Below are 17,927 nucleotides of genomic sequence, written 5' to 3' on the forward strand. Positions count from 1 at the left end.
TAACAAACCCAACCCAAAACTCAGAGTTAAAACAGTAAGGATTGATTTAGCTCATGAATTTACAGGTCACCTGGCACTTCAGATCTTTGCTGGGCTCACTTAGATTCTGTGATTGAGTGTGTATTGGATTAATGACTCTGCTGACTTTGACTATGCTGTCTCAAGTCTGGAGGTAGGCTGGCTGGCTGTCAGCTGGTCTAGGATGCCTTGGCTGTGAAAACTGGCAACTTGGCTGAACTGCATTTGTCTCATCCCCCAGCAGCAGCAGTTAACTTGCATGGTATTTTAATATTAGTCTCAAGTTGCCTGTGGCTAGTGTGACTGCCCAAGAGTGTGGCTCAGGCATGATGGAAAATTAGCTGTGTCACCACCATGGGCCCCAGGATGAGGACTTGCATACAGTAGGTGTTTAATAACTGCTTCAAATTTAACCTCTTTGTAGTGACCAGCTGGGCTGGATCAAGGTGAGGCAAAGGAGGGACTTCCCTAGTGGTCTAGTGAGCTCCCAACGCAGGGAGCACAGGTTTGATCCCTGGTCGGGGAACCAAGATCCTGCATGCCTCACAACTCAGCCTTAAATGTGGGCTTCCCATGTGGCTCAGTGGTAAAGAAACCACCTGCCAAGCAAAAGACACAGGTTCGATCCCTAGGTTGGGAAAATCCTCTTGAGAAAGAAATGGTAACCTACTCCAGTATTCTTGCCTGGAAAATCCCATGGGCAGAAGAGTCTGGCAGGCTATGGTCCATAGGGTCGCAAAGAGTTGGACACGACTTAGCAACTAAGCAACAACAGGGAACTGTATCCTGCATGCTGCAACTAAGATCTGGTGCAGCCATATAAATATTTTTTTTAAAGGGGAGAAGGCACCCAGGGCACTTGCTAGACCCCAAAAATGAGCACCTGCTTAAATTTTGCACCCTTCATTTGTCTCTCCTTAGCTCCTGCCCTGGTGATAGGCATGGTGCTCTCAAAGCTCGTGAGAAATTAATACAGAGAAGTCCCGGTCCCTATCTGAAGAAGACAAAGGCTACAGTAAGTTGGCTGTTTACATCTCTGGACTTACTAGCAGCTGAGGATTTGGGAGCTGAGCAAGCCAGAGGAGAATCTAACAGGCTTCACTCTGGGTCTCCCAGGGTCTGGTCATTCTGAACAGTTATCACGCTTATTTGCCATAGCCACTTCTCACTGGTATTATGGTGTAGTAAAGAATTTAACTTTGGGGACTTCCATGGTGGTTCTGTGGCTGACACTCTGTGTTCCCAATGCCAGGGCCCTGGGTTCAATCCCTGGTCAGGAAACTAAATTCCATGAGCCACAACTCAGAGTTCTCATACTGCAACTAAAAAAAAAAAACAACTCACATGTCACAACAAATAAAGATCCACCACCACAGCTAAAATAAACCAAAAAAAGTGAAATCGCTCAGTCGTGTCCGACTCTTTGAGACCCCATGGACTGTAGCCTACCAGTCTCCTCAGTCTATGGAATTTTCCAGGCAAGAATACTGGAGTGGGTTGCCATTTCCTTCTCCAGGGGATCTTCCCAACCCAGGGATCACCCCAGGTCTCCGGCACTGCAGGCAGACGCTTTACCGTCTGAGCCACCAGGAAGTCAAAATAACAAATATTTAAAAAAAAAAAGAAGAATATAACTTTGCCCCAAAAGGTCATCACCCTTTCTTCTGGGAGGTAATCCCTAAACCTTTGGACTGTCATGTCTGATAGGAATGTCTTTGTTTGCCTGGTGCCTTTGGCACAGTCAGATAACAGCAGTGTGAGTTAGGGTGGGGCTCTGAGCCACACCCACACCATGATGAAGGGTGGGAGTTTTGGAATAATAGCTGTAGTCTTGAAGGGGCTGAAAACTGCCCCGAGGTGGACAGTTAACCATTCATTTTTTAATTTATTTTTAATTGAAGGATAATTGCTTTACAATGTTGTATTGATTTCTGCCATACCTCAATATGGATCAGCCATGGGTATACATATGCCCCTTCTCTCTTGAACCTCCCTCCCACCTCCCACCCCTTCCCACCCCTCCATGTTGTCAGAGAGCACCGGTTTGAGTCCCCTGAGTCATAGAGCAAATTCCACTAGTTACCTATTTTGACAGTTAACCATTTCTATGTAATGGAGCCCCAATAAAGGCTCTGGCCTGGTGATCTTCGCTGGGTGGCAGCATTCTGTGCATATTGTCATCCATGGAAGCTAGCAGAAGAATGCTCTCCTGACCCCATAGGGAGAGGACAATGGAAAATCTTAGATCTGAGCTTCTTACCTTGGGTTACTTTATTTTTTTTTATGGCTGTGCTGGATTCTCCCTGCTGCTTGAGGGCTTTCTCTAGTGTCGAGAGGGGGCTACTCTCTAGATGTGGTATGCAGGCTTCTCATGACTGTGGTTTCTCTTGTTTCAGAGCACCAGTTCTAGGGCATGCTGGCTTCAGTAGCTGCAGCTCGTAGGCTCTAGAGCGTGGGCTTCAGTAGTTGTGGTGCATGGGCTTAGTTGTCTGAGGCACGTGGTATCTCCCTAGAGCCCGGACCAAATCCATGTCCCCTGCATTGGCAGGCAGACTCATCCACTGTACCAACAAGGAAGTCCTCTCCTGCCTGTTTTAAGATAGGTCTTTTTGGTTGAGCTGTAGTTCTTTTTTATATTCTGGATACTAGCCATTTGTCAGATATTTGATTTACAAAATTTTCTCTGTAGGTTGTCTATTCACTCTTGACAACGTCCTTATTTTTGCGTTCTGGGTTTTTTTTTTTTGGCCATGCCATGCGGCTTTAGGGAATCTTAGTTCCCCAACCAGGATTGAACCTGGGCCCCTGGGAGTGGAAGCACAGAGTTCTAATCACTGGACTGCCAGGGAATTCCCCATAGTGTCCTTTGATGTACAGAAGTTTTTACTTTTGATGGAGTCCAATTTATCTACTTTTTTCTGTTGCCTGTGCTTTCGGTGTCGTAACCAAGAAACCACTGGCAAATTCAATGTCATAAAGATTTTCCCTTGTGGTTTCTTCTACAAGTTTTACAGTTTCAGTTGTTTCAGTTCTGGTTCTTTTTTTTTTTTTTTCTCAGTTCTAGTTATTTAAGTTTTTAAAGTATTTTTATTTATTTTGGCTGTGCCGGGTCTTCCTTGCTGCTCAAGCTTTTCTTCAGTTGTGGCAAGCAAGGGCTACTCTCTAGTTTCAGTGCACAGACTTCGCATTGTGCCTTCTCTTGTTGGAGCACAGGCTCTAGAGCCTGCAGGCTTCAGTAACTGCGGCTCCCAGGTTCCATAGCACAGGCTCAACAGTTCTGGGCCACAGGCTCAGTTGCTCCGTGGCATGTGGGATCTTCCCAGATCAGGGATCGAACCCATGTCTCACGTATTGACAGGCGGATTCTTTACCACTGAGCCACTATCGAAACCCCAGTCACTTATTTACACACACATGCACCTTGGATTTGCTTGCTGCTGGCTCCAAGTTCCATACACTTATGGCTTAGAGCAGTTCTCAACTTGAGCAGGCATCAGACTCACTCGGAGAGCCCGTGAAAACAGATGCTTCCCATTCCTTCTGAATTTCTGATTTAAGAGGTCTGGAGTGGGCCTGAGAATTTGCTTTTTTTTTTTTTGGTCATGTCTCGAGGCTTATGGGATTCTGGGTGGTGAAAGATCAGAGTTCTAACAGACTTCTCAGGTGGTCCAGTGGTTGGGAGTCTGCTTGCCAGTTTGATCCCCAGTCTGGGAAGATGCTGAAGTTCCAATACTTTGGCCACCTGATGCGAAGAGCCTACTCATTAGAAAAGACCCTGATGCTGGGAAAGACTGAAGGCAGGAGAAGGGGACGACAGAGTGACAGTCCGACATGACTGAGTGACTAAACTAGGAAGATTCCACACGCCTCAGGGCAGCTAAGCCGGTGCACAGCAACTACAGAGCCTGCATGCCCTAGAGCCCAAGTTCTGCAACAAGAGAAGCCAAGGCAGTGAGTGGCCCCTGCTTGCCACAACTTGCCGCCACTCACGGCGATGAAGACCCAGCGCAGCCAATAAATAAACAACAAAAATGAATCCAAATAGAAAAAACAAAACTCAAGAGTCCTAACCACTGGTTGTTCGGTTGATCTTGCAGAGTAAAGATTAGGACGTTGGAATCAGTGGGGCCTGGATTAAAATCCTGGCCCTATGGCTTTCTGGCTGTACATAACTTGGACAAGCTGCTTCAAACCCTTTAATCTGGGTAAGCACTGCTGTCTGCAGTTTTTAAAAAAAAAATATATTTACTTATTTATTTGGCTGTGCTGGGTCTTAGATGTGGCACTTGGGACCTTTAGCTGCAGCCTGTGGGATCTAGTACCCTGACCAGGCAAACCCAGGCCCCCTGCACTGGGAGCATGGAATCTTAGCCTCTGGACTACCAGGGAAGTCCTGGAAGCAGAGCCTTAACCACTGGACCACCAGGGAAGTTGGAGAAAGGTTATCTTATTCAGTTCAGTTCAGTTCAGTCGCTCGGTCGTGTCTGACTCTTTGCGACCCCATGAATCGCAGCACGCCAGGCCTCCCTGTCCATCACCAACTCCTGGAGTTCACCCAAACCCATGTGCATCGAGTCGGTAGTGCCATCCAGCCATCTCATCCTCTGTCATCCCCTTCTCCTCCTGCCCCCAATCCCTCCCAGCATCAGGGTCTTTTCCAATGAGTCAACTCTTTGCATGAGGTGGCCAAAGTATTGGAGTTTCAGCCTCAGCATCAGTCCTTCCAGTGAACACCCAGGACTGGTCTCCTTTAGGATGGACTGGTTGGATCTCCTTCCAGTCCAAGGGACTCTCAAGAGTCTTCTCTAACACCACAGTTCAAAAGCATCAATTTTTCAGTGCTCAGCTTTCTTCACAGTCCAACTCTCACATCCATACATGACCACTGGAAAAACCATAGCCTTGACTAGACGGACCTTTGTTGGCAAAGTAATGTCTCTGCTTTCGAATATGTTATCTAGGTTGGTCATAACTTTCCTTCCAAGGAGTAAGCATCTTTTAATTTCATGGCTGCAATCACCATCTGCAGTGATTTTGGAGCCCCAAAATATAAAGTCTGACACTGTTTCCCCATCTATTTGCCAAGAAGTGATGAGACCAGATGCCATGATCTTTGCTGTCTGAATGTTGAGCTTTAAGCCAACTTTTTCACCCTCCTTTTTCACCCTCCTCTTTCACTTTCATCAAGAGGCTTTTTAGTTCCTCTTCACTTTCTGCCATAAGGGTGGTGTCATCTGGGTATCTGAGGTTATTGATATTTCTCCTGGCAATCTTGATTCCAGTTTGTTCTTCTTCCAGCCCAGTGTTTCTCATGATGTACTCTGCATAGAAGTTAAATAAACAGGGTGACAATATACAGCCTTGACGTACTCCTTTTCCTATTTGGAACCAGTCTGTTGTTCCATGTCCAGTTCTAACTGTTGCTTCCTGACCTGCATATAGGTTTCTCAAGAGGCAGGTCAGGCGGTCTGTGTTCCCATCTCTTTCATAATTTTCCACAGTTTATTGTGATCCACACAGTACTCTTGCCTGGAAAATCCCATGGGCGGAGGAGCCTGGTAGGCTGCAGTCCATGGGGTCACTAAGAGTTGGACATGACTGAGTGACTTCACTTTCACTTTTCACTTTCATGTATTGGAGAAGGAAATGGCAACCCACTCCAGTGTTCTTGCCTGGAGAATCCCAGGGACAGGGGAGCATGGTGGGCTGCCGTCTATGGGGTCGCAGAGTCAGACACGACTGAAGTGCCTTAGCAGCAGTAGCAGCACACAGTCAAAGGCAGAAATAGATGTTTTTCTGGAACTCTCTTGCTTTTTCGATGATCCAGAGGATGTTGGCAATTTGATCTCTGGTTCCTCTGCCTACAAACAAAACAACATTTTTGAGGACTTAGCCTGTGCCAGGTACTGTTCTAAAGACCTTCCCTGGAATGACTCACTTAACTATAATAATCTTATGAGGTAGGTGCTATTAGCCACATTTTACAAAGTGGGAAACTGAGGCATATGGAGATGAAATAAACATGCAGGCCCCAGAGCCAGCGAGTAACTGAGTTAAAATTTAGACCCAAGCCATCCAACTCCAGAGCCTAAAACCTTAATCACTCTGACATGCTTCCTGCAACCCAGAGCTGAGCCCCAGGAACCATGCTGGGGTGGAGAAGAGGTTTGCCATGTCCCAGAACTTAATAGTCTCCTATGACTGAGTTACTGCATCCTGGCTCATGGGACCCCTCCCACTGATACACGACTTTGTCACGCTCTCAGTTCAACTTCTCCTTCCTGCCACAAACAGCTGAAAAAGCCCCCTCCTGCAGGTGTCTCCAAGTGGGCAGTGAGAAGCACTGGTCCTTAAGATGGCGTAGGTGATGGCCTCAGGGAGTTATTTCAACTCCACAGTCTCAGTTTCCCCCTCCAGGCCTTAAATATTGAATTACATAGGGGAAAGCAGTTCCCTTTTCAATTTCAGTAACTTCAAGGGGAAAGTCTTCGCTGGGGGCTAGACTTTTACACATGTATAATTCTTAGTGACATCTTCCTTTTAAGAACAGTAAGCCCTCTTGGTTTCTTTTCTAGACTATATCCCCAATCCAGCCCTTCCCATAATGTCCACTGCCACAACTTGAGTGCTAGTGCTGCTTACTGACCTCCTGACCTCCATGCTCGCTTGGCTGAATTCAGTTCTCTATCCAATAGCCAGTGTACTCTCTCTGCAGCTCAATTTTGGTTATGTTATAGCTGTTTAAAAACCTTTGTAACAGAGGTAAAATCTGAACTCCTTTTGGCCCACAGGCCTGTGTCCCACCTGCCTCTGTGACTCCCTTTGCCTCCTGCTTCCCCCTCCTGCTGGCTTTCTGTCTGTTGTTGTTGTTCAGTCACCCAGTCGTATATGACTCTTTGCGACCCCGTCGACTGCAGCACGCCAGGCCTCCCTGTCCCTCACCATCTCCCGAAGTTTGCCCAAGTTCAGGTCCATTGCATCGGTGATGCCATCCAGCCATCTCATCCTCTGACGCCCTCTTCTCCAGCCCTCAATCTTTCCCAGCATCAGAGACTTTCCCAATGAGTAGGCTGTTCAAATCAGATGACCAAAATACTGGTGCTTCAGCTTCAGCAGCATCAGTCCTTCCAGTCAGTATTCAGGGTTGATTTCCCTTAAGGTTGATGACTGATTGATCTCTTTGCTGTCCAAGGGACTTTCAGAAGTCTTCTCTAGCACCACAGTTCGAAGGCGTCAATTCTTTGGTGTTCTACCTTCTTTACAGTTCACCCCTTCATGGATCACTGCCTTGTCATGGTGAAGGGGCCTGCATAACTCAGTGAAGCTATGAGCCCTGCAGTGTAGCGCCAACCAAGACGAACGGGTCATGGCACAGAGTTCTGACAAACATGATCCACTGGAGGAGGGAATGGCAAACCATCCTGTATACTTGCCGAGGGAACCTCATGAACCGTATAAAGGCTTTCTGTCTACCCTTCACACAAAGCCTCTCTTTGCACCCATGGTGCCTTCCACTGGAAATGGTTGGTCTTCCTATCCTTATGACTGGCTCCTTTTTTCATTATTTAGGTCTAGATTCAGATGTTACCTCCTAGGAGAAGAGTTTCCCAAACACTGTAGCTTCAGCAGCTCCACCCAACTCATTCTCTGCCCAGTTACCTGAGCTCCCTGGTACTGGTCTGCATTCAGCTATGGCATCTATGTTTATCTTTCCTACCACAGTTGGGCTGTGAGTTCCTGAAAGGCAGGCATCAACTCAGTCTTGGTCATTATGGTATCTCTTGGGCCTGGCACAGTACCTGACCAACAGCAGGCATTAAACACATATTTGTTAATTGAGTGACACTCAGGGTGCTTCTTTGGGAAAAGGGTGGACACCTTTCTGCCCTCAATCTCCTATTTTTTTTTTTTTTTTCTTTTTATTAAAAAAAAAATTTTCAACCCTCCCCCAAGAGTCGCTAGAGGCTCTGTCCCTGGCACCATTCACAGTTTCAAAGGGAAGGAGCCGACCTCGGGGACCCCCAAGATTCCACAGGTTGGAATTCCCTTTTCTTCCCCACCCCCCCGCCCTCTCCTGTAGCCTTGGCCCCGCCCCCTCTGGAAAGACTCTCAATCTCCTATTTTCAAGGTAGAGATTCTTCTGCCTGTAGGTGCTTACTAGATTTTGTGTGCTCAGTCACTCAGTCCTGTCCGACTCTTCTGCAACCCCAAGGACAGTAACCCACCATGTCCCTCTGTCCATTGGATTTCCCAGGCAAGAATGCTGGAGTGGGTTGCCATTTCCTTCTCCAGGGGATCTTCCTGACACAGGAATAGAACCCGAGTTCTCTGGTGTCTCCTACATCGCCAGGTAGATTCTTTACCACTGCACCACCTGGGAAACCCTACCAGATTTTAGGGGGTACACAAATTCCACCTTTTTTTTTTTTGGCCATGTGGCTCAGCATGCAGGATCTTAGTTCCCTGACTAGGGATGGAACCAGAGTCTTAACTACTAGACTGCTAGGGAAATCCCCAAATTACACCTTAAATAATATTAAGTCTTAACTTGAGAAAGTAGATGTTTGCTGTGAATTTTCTAATTATATAAAAGAAGAATTCTGTGTTACTCCTTATGACTTCTCCAACATTTGCTAATCTGATTTTTACAAAGTCTACAGCCTTACACTTTTTTGTATACATCAGTATCTAGATTATAACATTATACTATCTTCACTATTGAGTTCATAGGTACTTTCTATTAAAGTGGGAAGTGATTTAAGGTAATTTTATGGTGTTCTTCTTTCAAATAAATGTACTCAGTTAGTTCAGTTCAGTCGCTCAGCTGTGTCGGACTCTTTGCGATCCCATGGACTGCAGCATGCCAAACTTCCCTGTCCATTACCAACTCCCGGAGCTTACTCAAACTCATGTCCATCGAGTTGGTGATGCCAATCCAACCATCTCATCCTCTGTCATCCCCTTCTCTGGCCTTCAATTTTTCCCAGCATCAGGATCTTTTCCAAAGAGTCAGTTCTGTGCATCAGGTGGCCAAAGTATGGGAGTTTCAGCTTCAGCATCAATCTTTCCAATGAATATTCAGGACTGATTTCCTTTAGGATGGACTGGTTGGAACTCCTTGCAGTCCAAGGGACTCTCAAGAGTCTTCTCCAACACCACAGTTCAAAAGCATCAATTTTTCAGCACTTGGCTTTCTTTATAGTCCAAATCTCACATCCATACATGACCACTGGAAAAACCATAGCTTTAGACGGACCTTTGCAAAGTAATGTCTCTGCTTTTTAATATGCTATCTAGGTTGGTCATAGCTTTTCTTCCAAGGAGCAAGCATCTTTTAATTTCATGGCTGCAGTCACCATCTGCAGTGATTTTGGAGCCCCCAAATATAAAGTCTTTCACTGTTTCCACTGTTTCCCCATCTATTTGTCATGAAGTGATGGGACCAGATGCCATGATCTTAGTTTTCTGAATGTTGAGTTTTAAGCCAACTTTTTAATTTTCCTCTTTCACTTTCATCATGAGGCTCTTTAGTTCCTCTTCACTTTCTGCCATAAGGGTGGTGTCATCTGGGTATCTAAGGTTATTGATATTTCTCCCAGCAATCTTGATTCCAGTTTGTGCTTCATTCGAGTGATGTACTCTGCATGTAAATTAAATAAGCAGGGTGATAGCCTTGACATACTTCTTTTCTTATTTGGAACCAGTCTGTTGTTCCATGTCCAGTTCTAACTGTTGCTTCCTGACAGACTTCTCAGGAGGCAGATAAGGTGGTCTGGTATTCCCATCTCTTGACGAATTTTCCAATTTGTTGTGATCCACAGTCAAAGGCTTTGGCATAGTCAATAAAGCAGAAATATATGTTTTTCTGGAACTCTCTTGCTTTTTCAATGATTCAACAGATGTTAGAACTTTAATGTCTGGTTTCTCTGCCTTTCTAAATCAAGCTTGAACATCTGGAAGTTCCCAGTTCATGTACTATTGAAGCCTGGCTTGGAGAATTTTGAGCATTACTTTGCTAGCATGTGAGATGAGTGCAACTGTGTGGTAGTTTGAGCATTCTTTGGCATTGCCTTTCTTTGGGATTGGAATGAAAACTGACCTTTTCCAGTCCTGTGGCCACTGCTGTTTTCCAAATTTGCTGGCAACATCATCTTTTAGGATTTGAAATAGCTCAACTGGAATTCCATCTCTTCCACTAGCATTGTTTGTAGTGATGCTTCCTAAGGCCCACTTGACTTTAAATTCCAGGATGTCTGGCTCTAGGTGAGTGATCACACCATTGTGGTTATCTGGGTCATGAAGATCTTTTTTGTATAGTTGTTCTGTGTATTCTTGCCACCTCTTCTTAATATTTCTGCTTCTGTTAGGTCCACATCATTTCTGTCCTTTATTGATAGAGTGCCTGAAGAACCATGGACAGAGGTTTGTGACATTGTACAGGAGGCAGTGATCAAGACCATCCCCAAGGAAAAGAAATACAAAGGCAAAATGGTTGTCTGAGGAGGCCTTACAAATACCTGAAAAAAGAAGTTAAAGGCAAAGGAGAAAAGGAAAGATATACCCATTTGAATGCAGAATTCCAAAGAATAGCAAGGAGAGATAAGAAAGCCTTCCTTAGTGACCAATGCAAAGAAATAGAGGAAAACAATGGAATGAGAAAGACTAGAGATCTCAAGAAAATTAGAGAAACCAAGGGAACATGTCATGCAAAGATGGGCACAATTAAAGTACTAGGCTTTTCTAAAAAGTAAATTGGTTTAAAGACATTAAATACAGGTGTATGTGGCCAACCTTGTGGAGTGCAAGAGTCTACAGTTACGGTATCATTGTTGCAGGTAGAGCATAGTTCCCCTTATGGTAAACTGGCCCCAAATGAGCTCCTGGGCTGAGTGCCATTTAGTTTGTTTTTTTCAGTGACATGGGAAGTTATTCATCTGGTGTGAATGATGGACTGGAGCCGTTCTCCTGGACCTCAGTGTGTGAGTTTGTCCATGTCAGTCTATTTTCCTCCAATGTATAGGGCTTTTATTTTCTGTGACCTCCGTGGTGGTGGGTAGAGAATTGTGGTTCTAAGACACAAAATACTTAATATCCTGGTATCAAAGTCGGTCTCATAAATCAGCTTTTATCTGCCAATGCATCAAATAACCTAGTGCACAGCCTAATCATTGCAAGTTAAAGCTCACCTATATAAATTCTAAATTTTTTTTTTTTTTAATTGGTCTTCCGGGACCCCTCTACCCTTCCATCAATCTTACCTCCAAATGGATGGAATCGTGTATATAAAATATGCAACACATCCACACCTTGGCATTCCTTGGACTCAAAACGTGCCAACACTGTTTCTGTAGTATAGTAATAATCAACTTCCTTGTGAGACAACCATGCCGCAAACTTAACTATTTGGCTCAAAAGCTGTGTGACTTCCACCGTTACTCAACCTCTCTCGCTTCAGTCTCTACTTCCTTGTATTATTTTAAGTTTAAATAAGATAGGGCGTGTGAAACTCGGTATCCACTTCAACGTAAGTATTCAATAAATGGCTATTCACATTTCTATTTTGCATCTCTACGGTCCTAGTTTACAAAGGCCGCTGTCTAGTTTGATTAACTTCCTAAACCTCAGCTGCTTCCCTCTACCCTTAGCACCAATTCAATCATTCCTTCACCAGTACCTTGCCGTTTGCCGGAGGCAGAAATCAAACCAGGTCCCTACCATTGCCAAGCTCACAGCCGGCTAACGGGCTGTAATCAAGGTTTCCAGTGTTCTAAGGAAACCTTGAACTGAAATGGGGAGGGGACGACTGAGACTTAGGGATCCGCGGGCGGGTGAGGAGGAGCAGTCATTCAGGGCAACTTGCATTGCCCGTATAAGCACGGGCACGGGAGTGGAAGCGGACTGCAGCTGGACCCTTAAGGACTGCGGATCTGGGGGAGGCGACAGGACGCAGGCGCTGGAGGAACTTGAATGCCCGGGCACGAGATCGGAGTTCCTGTTGTTAGCCGAAGAAACCTGGAGCAGCTTGTGCCAAGGAGTGAGGCCTCGGCCCAGCCAAGTCACCTTGCAGGCGGGTCACAACACAGGAGGAGAAGGCGGACCCCAAATCCGAGCGGACTGGAAAATACCCGGCCGTTGAGGACGGAAGTAACCGCAAACCTGTGACCGAATCCCCGAGTAACTCCCAGAGTTCTCAACGGCGAGAGGAGCCGGAAACTACCAGCGCAAGGTGGGTGGGCCCGGCGGCGGCCAAGGGGGCGGGGCTGGCTCTCTCACAGCAGCTGATTGGTCGGCCCGGCGGTGGTGGAGGCTGCCCGTGGAATCGTCACCTCGGCCTGGTGAGTCCTGAGTTCGAGCCTGGGCCTCGTCGGCTCAGAAATTGTCCCTAGGCTCCCGGCCGTGACTCCCTCGGGCCGGCTTCACGCTCCCGGCCTCCCGAGGCATGGTCTGGGTTGGGTCGCCGAGCGAGACCGGGGCCTCTCCTTGGGCGGGCTTCAACTCTCAAGTTCCCGGCTGTCTAGCCAGGACCCCTCGGGGTACTTTTGTGGGGGAGGGACGAGTCATGCACTCGTCCATAGAGAAAAACAGTGCGGGGATGTGGCGGGGAGGACTGTCGAGTGGAGCAGGTAGAGGCCCCCGAACTGAAGCCCAGTGGGAGACGCCGAGGAGGCCCAAATCCTGGTCTGGGGGATTCGACGCGGGGGTCCCTGGAGGGGGAGGGAAAGGAGGAAGGAGCCATGGCGGGGAACACGCGGGGTCTGGAGCTCGGAGGGGAGGTCTGAGCCGGTCGGAAATTGAGAGTGAGAGGATGAATGGAGATGGAGGTTGAGACCGCCAAGTCATCTCCATCCGAAGAATGGGTTGAAAGAGCAGGATCTAGCCAAGGACAGCCATAAAAGCGTGGTACAGGGGAGCGGGGCGGGGGTGGGGTGGTGTGGGGGTGGGGGAGGGGAGTCGCCCCACCCCAGTGTACAACGCATCAATTTTAAGGATTTTATAGTTCTTGGCAGAGCATGAGCCCACACCACGATAAGGCATGATGAGGCCTAATGTATTTTTGGTTTGGTCATTACTTGGTAAACCGAAGACATAATGAATATTTTAAAATTTTTATTATGGAAGTGTTCAGACTTACACAAAAGTATAGAAAAATACAGAAAATAGCATACAATTTAGAATCCTAAGTACTTACCACCTAGCCTCAACCATGAATGGCCACCCCCAGTTGCATAACATATGTGTGTCAGTACGCCTCAAATCCATACTGATAAACTTTTAAGTTTTTTTTGTTTTCCATTCATGTTTAGTGAGTATAAAGGTTCCATTTTTCAAGAGTAGAGAGTTCTGGAAATTGCTTGCACAACGGTGAATGTAATTAACACAGCTGGATTATACACTTAATGATTAAGTGGTAAACTTTATGTCATGTGTTTTTAACCACACACACACAAAATGTCCTTTCAAATTAGAAAAAAAACCAAAAAACTAGGGAATTCTCTGGCTGTCCAGTGGTTAGGACTTGGTGCTTTCACAGTGGGGTTCCATCCCTGGTTGAGGAACTAAGATCCCACAAACCCTGCGGTAGGCATTTAAAAAAAAAACCTAATGCTGTAAATTAAGAAATAAAATCTGAGTTCAAGTGTGCAGTGGAAAATAACTCGTTGCCAAGTAGAGGCCCATAGAGTGTATTTCTCACTATGGAGGCTCTGAAATGAACCTGTTGGTTTTGATGCTGAGAGGACTGGAGCTGGCCTGGGGCGGAGCTGAGCACTAGTGGTGCCCTCTGGTTTGTACCAGAACTTGAAGGGTTGGGCCAGCCCAGCTGTGTGAGTCCAGTTTCTCCCAAATATTCCTGTTTTCTTCCAGTCTGAGGCACACTTTTTTTCCTGGCCGTAGCAGCTTGTGGGATCTTAGTTCCCAGACCTCGGATTGAGCCCTGGGCAGGGAAAGCAGAGTCCTAACCTTTGGACTACCAGGGAATTCCCTGAGGCGCACATTTAATCCTTGGGTAAGCGCCTGTGCCGGGCTTCTTGGGTGGCTCAATAATAAAGAATACACCTGCTAAGCAGGAGACTTGAGTTCCATCCCTGGGTGGGGAAGATCCCTGGAGCAGGAAGTGGCAACCCACTCCAGTATTCTTGCCTGGGAAATCCCGTGAACAGAGGAGCCTGGTGGGCTACAAACAGTCCATAGGGTTGTAAAGAATCAGATTTGACTGAGCGACAAGCTTCTGTACTGCCCCATGCTTTCATTCAGGGAAGGGTGAGTGAAGTGTGAAGTCGTCTCTTTCCGCTCCCATTCTTGAGGGTTGCCCTTGGTGGTCTGTCTGTAGTGTGACATCCACCCTCTGTCTCCCGAATGTGCCACGGGTTAGTCCTTTACACTCTTAGGGCAGCTGGTGTTCACTGAACTGGGAGGTGGCCTTCCATATTCTAGTTCTTTTCCAAGTGAGTCCTGCATATGTGACCTTGAAACTTTGCTTCTGCCTGCCCCAAACAAACATACAAAACAAACTACAGACCAAGAAAGTAACTGCCATGTTTGGGTTTTTGGCTCCTTGTCTTCCTCCCAGGGCTTCAGAACCAGCACTTCTCCTGGAGCTCGATTTTCTTGATGTGAGTTCGCATTTATTAGAAAACTAAACAGCCCATCAAACTGCATCTGAAATTACTTTTTAAAAAATTGTCTTAAAAAGACAATTACATTAGTTATCGAAAAACAGATTTTTAGAACTATTCAGGAAAAAACTAGATACTTGATCACGTCACTGAATGTCAGTGATAGTAAGAAGGAATTAGTGACAAGATCCTTGGTGAATGATGACAAAGAGCAAAAATTAGATTCAGTCACCAGGTGGATTTGCTTAGTGATTGATGTTGAAGTTTATACACTCAGAACTATCAAAATGACCATTATTAAAATATCTGTGAGGGAAAAAGTTTTTGCTCATATGTAACTCACCCTTTAATTTCCTTTTTTCCCCAATGGAAATAATTGTGATTTTGGATTAAGTGAGGTTTCTTAGGAATGTAGCCATCATGTTACATCATAACTGCCTGTACCCAGGAGGTGATACAAAATGAATGAACCATTTTCTTATGTTTTCCTTTGTAGGGAAGATGGAAGAACTGAGTCAAGCCCTGGCTGGTAGCTTTTCTGTGTCTCAAGATCTGAACAGCACAGCCGCCCCACACCCCCGCCTGTCCCAGTACAAGTCCAAGTACAGTTCCTTGGAGCAGAGTGAGCGGCGGCGCCAGTTACTGGAACTGCAGAAATTGTAAGAGATGTTTTAACTCCTTAGCTTCTCTCTGTAGGCTGGCAGCTGTGAACCACACAGGAGGCTCCAGGCTTGTCTCTACAGAACCCCCTTCAAAGTGGACCCTTTGTAGATTGTTCTTGCTCACAAGGTCGGGAGGTATAAATCCCGGCAGAGGTAGACATCCTTGACATCCAGAGCTTGGGAAAAGATGAGGAAGTAGAAAGAGACTGAAGTTTGAAAGCAAAAGCTCAACTATCTGGTTAACTTTTTCTTTTCTTTTTTCCTGGCAGCAGTACTGAGCTTTGCAGTTTAAGGGCTTATGAAAGTCACGCCCAGACTTCCATTCCCCACATTCCCTGTGTGGCTTCTCCTGCACTCTGACTTCTGGCTTTGGTTGGTGTGGGCTTCCTGTCTTCCTTCAGCCCAGATGTTTCTGTGGAACCCTTGGGAGTTCCAGACAAATAATTCCACAGGGAATCTGAGGAAATGTCTTCCATACACTTCAGTCTCAGTGCCAAGCTGAGCAAACAGGGAAAGAGAGTTTATAGAATAGCGAGCGTTTGAGGCTGGGCTGCTCTGAAGGCGAGGCCTGTCCTTTTATTCTCAGTGCAACACAGGCCTCCTCTGGGTAAGGAATTAAGGATTAGGAGAAACTGTCAACAGCTGCAGTTTCGATGCAGTCTCCATTTTGCACACTGCTTCCTCGCTAGACGTGTGTAGCAGAGATGGTTCCCTGGGGCTTCTGGGTTGCTTGCAGATTACATTCTCAGATCGCTCCTTCTCCATAACCTCCACAGTTAATTAATTGTGATTAATTAGTTTGGAATAGATAATACATTCATATGGTTCAAAATTCACAATACATAAGAGTACATGGTGAAAAATCTGTCTTCTAGACATCAAGTTCCTTTCTCTCCCTCACTCTTTTTTTTTTTGGTCATACTGAGCGGCTTGCAGGGTCTTAGTTCCCTGACCTGGGATTGAACCTAGGCCCACAGTGGTGAACATGCCTAGTCCTAACCACTGGACTGCCAGGGAATTTCCCACATCTTATAGTATACTTGTTATGGCTGATGAATAAATGTTGATACATTATTATTAGATTTCCTTAGCTCTTCTAAGTGGTCTTTTTTGAAAGTTAGGAGAGATGCATTGCTGTTCCTCAGAAAGCCACAGAAGCTGTACCTGTCTCAGACTTCTCACTGCATCCCAGCGTTTCCTCCTTGCAGTCCCTGAGAGCCTTCAGACTGATGTCTGCCAGGCAGAGAAGTGTCAGCTCTCACCTACGTGGAGATGGGCGTCTAGGGCGGAGTGGGAGGGAGTGGGATCAGCCACTAGCAAAACTTGAAAATTCCTTTAAATATTGTACTTTGCTTGTTCCTAGGAAACTCTGAAGAAAGCCGAGTGTGCTTAAACTGGGTTTCCTATTTAGGATCTGTGAGGAGGTGGTCACTAGTTAAGGCTTACAAAGGAAATTCTATCATCTCTTACTCCCACCACAATTTCCAAATTGCTCCTGAATTTAGAGACTTTGAATTACATCTGTCACATTATAGGGTGTCTTCCTGTGAGACATAAAGACCTGGCCTTATGCCTTTTTTTTTCCCCCTCAGAAAGCGTCTGGATTATGTGAACCATGCCAGAAGACTGGCTGAAGATGACTGGACGGGGATGGAGAGTGAAGAAGAAGAAGAAAAGAAAGATGATGAGGAAATGGACGTTGACACTGGCAAGGAGTTACCAAAACGCTATGCTAATCAAGTGAGTGGTCCAGAGAAGATTAGGTGTAGCTGGTCCTGCTCCATTTACTGTGCAGTCAGAGCTCTTTACTTACCATGAACAGAGAGGAACGAGATAGGAAGAACAGGAACTGCTTTGAAAGTGCTGATGTACAGAACATTTCCGAGATGAAGAGATGGCTTACAGCTCTGTGTGCTGATGGGTGTCGCTGATGGAATCTGAATAGTGGGTTTCAGAATCATCACCCCATGCTGTTAGCAAAGGCTTCTGACCTGCTACCAAAACCCGCTGAGCTATTGATATGCTAGTTGATTCCATTCTTGTCTTTCTTTACTAGTCATTGTACAGATGTTTTGGATTAGGCCTGCCCATCCCAGCACTGTGCCCCACCCCTCCCCCCAGGTTAGTAATCTTTCTCAAGTGGTGGACTAATATGCCAGTCTTGGACCTTTACATTCAGGTGGTTGGAGGTTGGAAGTACAGCTGCCCTTGAACACTGGGAACTGCCCAGCACCCCCAGGCTAGCCAGCTGAGGTTGAGACCACTATAACAGACACTACGGCAAACTTGACTTAGTGCCCTGCTGATTCCAGAGGAGAAGCCACTGTGGCTTGTGGTGCCATAGGGGAGGCAGGCATGGAGACTGTCCAGTGCTCTAGGCAACCCAGGTATTCCAGAGGTAGGGCATGTATCTGAGTGGGGCCAGGGGTCTACCCTGCTATTGCATACTTCTCTCTGTAACCCGAGTGTCTTGTCACCTCAGCGTCCTCTCCTACTTTTAGAATATGGTTTCTGGGTACACACACTCCCATCCTCTTTCTCTGCCTCAAATATAGCACAGACGACGTCTTCTGTGACAAAGTACAGTTGAGTTCTATTGAACTTTGTGCAAGGAACTTGTGCAAGCCTTGTA

The 17,927-nt window shown here is 46.2% G+C and overlaps 1 protein-coding gene across 5 annotated transcripts in view; it reads left to right on the forward strand.

Moving 5' to 3' along the window:
* The first annotated feature begins 962 nt into the window (after positions 1–962).
* The window catches only part of SNUPN (snurportin 1), a 28,860-nt gene continuing 11,895 nt past the window's right edge, over positions 963–17,927 (forward strand). The window contains exons 1-4 of one of the 5 annotated variants that reach the window (XM_027521050.1): positions 963–1,033; positions 10,933–12,244; positions 15,130–15,292; positions 16,888–17,035. In XM_027521050.1, the coding sequence (XP_027376851.1) occupies positions 15,135–15,292; positions 16,888–17,035 (306 nt within the window). In that variant the 5' untranslated portion in view covers positions 963–1,033; positions 10,933–12,244; positions 15,130–15,134. The other 4 variants (XM_027521052.1, XM_027521054.1, XM_027521051.1 and 1 more) reach the window with 4 other exon arrangements.

The sequence above is a fragment of the Bos indicus x Bos taurus genome, chromosome 21 (assembly GCF_003369695.1).
Source record: "Bos indicus x Bos taurus breed Angus x Brahman F1 hybrid chromosome 21, Bos_hybrid_MaternalHap_v2.0, whole genome shotgun sequence".
NCBI classification, from domain to species: Eukaryota; Metazoa; Chordata; class Mammalia; order Artiodactyla; family Bovidae; genus Bos; species Bos indicus x Bos taurus.